General features: G+C 31.3%; 1 protein-coding gene across 1 annotated transcript in view; it reads left to right on the forward strand.

The window, feature by feature from the left end:
• LOC113812347 (substance-K receptor-like) overlaps positions 1-5,000 on the forward strand; it is a 15,218-nt gene that overhangs the window by 8,491 nt on the left and 1,727 nt on the right. Inside the window, exons 5-8 of the mRNA XM_070133488.1 lie at positions 313-413; positions 908-998; positions 2,855-2,961; positions 3,694-3,789. Of these exons, the coding sequence (XP_069989589.1) occupies positions 313-413; positions 908-998; positions 2,855-2,961; positions 3,694-3,789 (395 nt within the window). The remainder of the gene's footprint in view (positions 1-312; positions 414-907; positions 999-2,854; positions 2,962-3,693; positions 3,790-5,000) is intronic.

Here is a 5,000-nt window from a genome sequence, read left to right on the forward strand (position 1 = left end):
AATGAAAATGCGAATAATAAAAGTAATGATTTTGATAATAATAATAATAATGTTCATAATAAAGTTAATAATGAAAGTAATGATAATAGTAATGATAACAGTGATGATAATTATGATGATCATGATTTTAACATTAATGATAACAATAACGATAGTTATCATAATAAAGATAATATTGATAACAGATTATAAAAACTAACAACGATACTGATAACAGTAACAGGGATAAAAGGATAGTTACCACAGTAAAGTCAGTATCACAGGGACTACCAAAGAAACTACTAGCCTAAGACAAGCTGACCCCACGCGCAGGTCATCAAGATGCTGTCCATGGTGGTGATCCTCTTTGCCGTGTGCTGGGCGCCCCTCCAGACCTACCACGTCCTCCAGGAGATCTACCCAGCCATTAATAGGTAAGTTCTTGAGGGAACTTATGTCTCGTGAGCCAAACTTAAGGTCTGTCGCAGGTCTTGAGAGGTTGAGTTCAATAACTTGGGATTTTGAAGTAAGATTTATGTTGTTGTTTTTTCTTTCTTTTCGCTGTGATGCTCATATGTTGATGGATATATACATAGAGTTGATAGAGAGATAGATTGGTTTTAAGGTGAAATATAGTTAGGTTGGTGGAGCTTGATTAAAAGACGGATTGATAGTAAGATAAAAGATAGATTGATGGGTAGATAGACAGGGAGATTTAATAAAAGATAGATAGATGAGAGCATAGACAGAGAGATAGGCATACTGACTGTAAGAAAAAAAAAATAGATGGGTAAATTGACAGATAGGGTGATTGAGAGCAAATTAGATTAATGATGAGTAATACATAAAAATAGACATAGACATATATAAATAGACAGAGAAATTAAAAATAGTGTATTTTTTTCTTTCTCTTTTTCTTTGTTCACAGGTATCGATACATTAATATAATCTGGTTCTGTTGCCACTGGCTTGCAATGAGCAACAGCTGCTGCAATCCTTTCATCTACGCCATATATAATGTGAGTGGTCGATGTGTCTTAACATTCTGAATTCCTTTAATCAAATCAGATACAAGCTGCGGGATGGGTTTATGGGATTTGTGTGTGTGTATCTATCTATCTCTCTCTATCGATCTATTTATCGATCTGTCTTTATATATATATATATATATATATATATATATATATATATATATATATATATATATATATATATATATATATATATATATATATGCGTGTGTGTTGTGTGTGTGTGTGTGTGTGTGTATGTGTGTGTGTATGTGTGTATATATAAATATATATATATATACATATATATATATATATATATATATATATATATATATATATATATATATATAAATATATATATATATATATATATATATACATATATATATATATATATATATATATATATATATATGTATATATATATTTATATATATGTTTATATATATGTATATATATATATATATATATATATATATATGTATATATATATTTATATATATGTTTATATATATGTATATATATATATATATATATATATATATATATATATATATATATATATATATATATATGTATATATATATATATATATATATATATATATATATATATATATATATATATATATATATATATATTTATATATATATATATATATATATATATATATATATATATATATATATATATGTATGTATGTATGTATGTATGTATGTATGTATGTATGTATGTATGTATGTATGTATGTATGTATGTATGTATGTATGTATGTATGTATGTATGTATGTATGTAAATATATATGTAAAAATAATATATGTAAAAATAACATATGTAAAAATGATATTAAATAGATAAATAAACCAACGTTCCCTTGAAGGAAACATTAAATAAAACAATAAAAAACAAGAACAAAGGCAACAACAACAACAACCCACGTAAAACACGAGACCCTGCACGAACGAACGAGCAAAACCACACACACCCCCTTGAATGGATAGAGTGAATAGGTGTTGATACATGAATGACTGAGTGACTCTATGAATGGATGGAGCAGGAGATATATGGATGAATGGGGTAGCATGTGAATGAATGAGTAGGAATATGGATGAATGAGTAAATATATGAATGCATGAGTAGATATATCAATGAATGTGTAGATATATGAATGAATAAGTAAATATATGAACTGATGAATGAGTAGATATATGAATTAATTAATTAATATTTGAACGAAGGAAGGAATAAATGATGAAATAGAAAGGCGATTAATTTACGAAAAGAAAATACTTTATTTGTTTTTACTGTTGTTGTTGTTGCTGAACCCATAAATGATAATGATATTCACACACATACTCATGGGCATGAAAGTGGTTATCATGAGGCTCATTAACAACATAATCATTATCATTAATAACATAATTATCATCAAGATCATTAATCTTGTCATTTGTGTCATCATCATTGTCACCCTTGTTTATATGCTAGTCATAACTTTTATCATGACGAAAATCACTGCTGTCATTCTCACTATCATTGTTACCATTCTCTTCTTATCAATAACAAAATTATGATAATGTTGAGGAGGAGCATAATGATAATGAAGAATAAAATGTAATAGAAATTTCATCATTTAAGCTCTCACAAAAACAAAATCATGATAATGATAATGATAATGAAGAATATGAGATAATTAGAATTTCATCGTTTGAACCTCACAAAAAAATAATGGTGATGATGATAATGATAATAAATATAAGACAATAGGAATTTTATTATTTCAACTCTCACTACCATTATACTCTTTTCTCTTCCTATTCATTCATAAATATAACCCTTTACCTTGACTTGTCTGTCGCAGGAAAAGTTCAAAAGGGAGTTTCGACTGAAGTTTCGCTGTTGCTTCAGACACCTGGACTCTCTGGAAGCCCTTGACATCGAGAAGTCCAAATGTCACTTTCCCGTTGGGTAAGATCCCGTGTTTCCCCTCCAAGTGTCATATCCAACTGTCAAAAGTCGCTGGATTCGTAAGTGTCATATCCAAGTTCCATAAGTGGTTGGATCCTTTGTGCAATTGCTGTCATGAGTAAGCATTTAAGTACAATTCACACGTTATGCATACTATATAAGTACTTTATAATATCACCTTCTTGCATAGTTAATCCTAGAACAACCCTTATTTCCCCATTATAAACGCACCCCGACCTCTCTTGCCTGGAAAATCAAATGTTTCCGAAATAAGATCACTTTCAATGCCCTTTCTCTCAAAGCATGCTTGTTAGGATGACACTTATACCCGGGCAAAAGCAAGCATGAGCCGTCTATAGATATCATCCGCTTACGTAAGTTTAAGCTTCTCAAGACCCAGTGAGCATAGAAATATCCTCTGTGTTAATTCCCTAATGCTTAGGCAAGACATGTGTCTGATAACTATCTTCGTGCCTGATAAGTCCCAAGCACTATTTCACCTTTGGAATTAAAATCACGACACAAAGAAAAAAGACTTTCCCGACGAAGCAAAGAACCCGATTCTCCTCCTTACTCTCCCGGGGCAATATACCAACCAGCTTTGGAACACTCAGCCACGCGCTGTAAATAGAACCGAAATTCAGAAGAAAGATCGCCTGTAGAACCCTAATTAACAATTGCCAAATGAATAATAGATTAATATACCCAATAACAATTACCCTTCACTTCTAGAGGTCCAGAAGTGCACCTTCACAAGGCCACGCTTCTCTCGAGCCCTCCAGACCTTAGGCTCAACGGGGGTTCGTCTGCCTCTCCCTACGTCATCAGGTAATTAAGGCCTTGTTTCATACGTCATCAAGTAATTAAGGCCTTGTTTCATACATCAGGTAATTAAGGCCTTGTTTCATACGTCATCAGGTAATTAAGGCCTTGTTTCATACGTCATCAGGTAATTAAGGCCTTGTTTCATACGTCATCAGGTAATTAAGGCCTTGTTTCATACGTCATCAGGTAATTAAGGCCTTGTTTCATACGTCATCAGGTAATTAAGGCCTTGTTTCATACGTCATCAGGTAATTAAGGCCTTGTTTCATACGTCATCAGGTAATTAAGGCCTTGTTTCATACGTCATCAGGTAATTAAGGCCTTGTTTCATACGTCATCAGGTAATTAAGGCCTTGTTTCATACGTCATCAGGTAATTAAGGCCTTGTTTCATACGTCATCAGGTAATTAAGATCTCGTTTCATACGTCATCAGGTAATTAAGGTCTTATTTCATACGTCATCAGGTAATCAAGGTTTTATTCCATACATCATCAGGTTATTAAGGTCTTTTTCATACGTCATCAAGTAATCAATATTTTATTTCTTACATTATTAGGCAATAGAGATTTTAGTTTTACGTCATCAGGAAAGTAAGATTTCTTTATTAAGTCATTAGGAAATCAAGATTTCAATTTTTACGTCATCAAGCAATTAATTTTTTTTTTTACGTCAGGTAATTTAGGTTTCATTCTTCCCGGCATCAGATAATTCAGCTTTCATTTCTTACGTATTAAAGTAATTAAGGCATCAGGTAATTAAGGTTTCATTTTTACGTCATTAGGCAGATACGGTTTCATTTTATAAGTCATCAGGTTATTAAGATTTCATTTTTTTTTACGCTATCAGGTAATTAAGTGTTCCTTCTTTTCATCATGAAGTGATTAAGGCTTCATTCCTTACGTCATCAGGTAATCAAGATGTCACTCTGTTTGCCAACAGGTAATTAAGGTTTCATTTTTACCGTATTCGGGTGATTAAGGCTTTATTTTTTACGTCACAGAGTAATCAAGGTTTCATTCATTGTATTATCAGGTAGTCAAGGTTTCATTTCTTACATCTGGTAATTAAGGCATCATTCTTTACGCCACAAATGAAGGTTTCATTATTTACGTCATCATGTCATTTAGGTTTTATTCTTTATATCATCAGGTAATTAAGCCTTCATTCATTACGTCATCAGATAATCAAGGCTTCATTTATTACGTCATTAGGT

This window comes from Penaeus vannamei, chromosome 18 (assembly GCF_042767895.1).
Source record: "Penaeus vannamei isolate JL-2024 chromosome 18, ASM4276789v1, whole genome shotgun sequence".
In the NCBI taxonomy this organism is placed as follows: domain Eukaryota; kingdom Metazoa; phylum Arthropoda; class Malacostraca; order Decapoda; family Penaeidae; genus Penaeus; species Penaeus vannamei.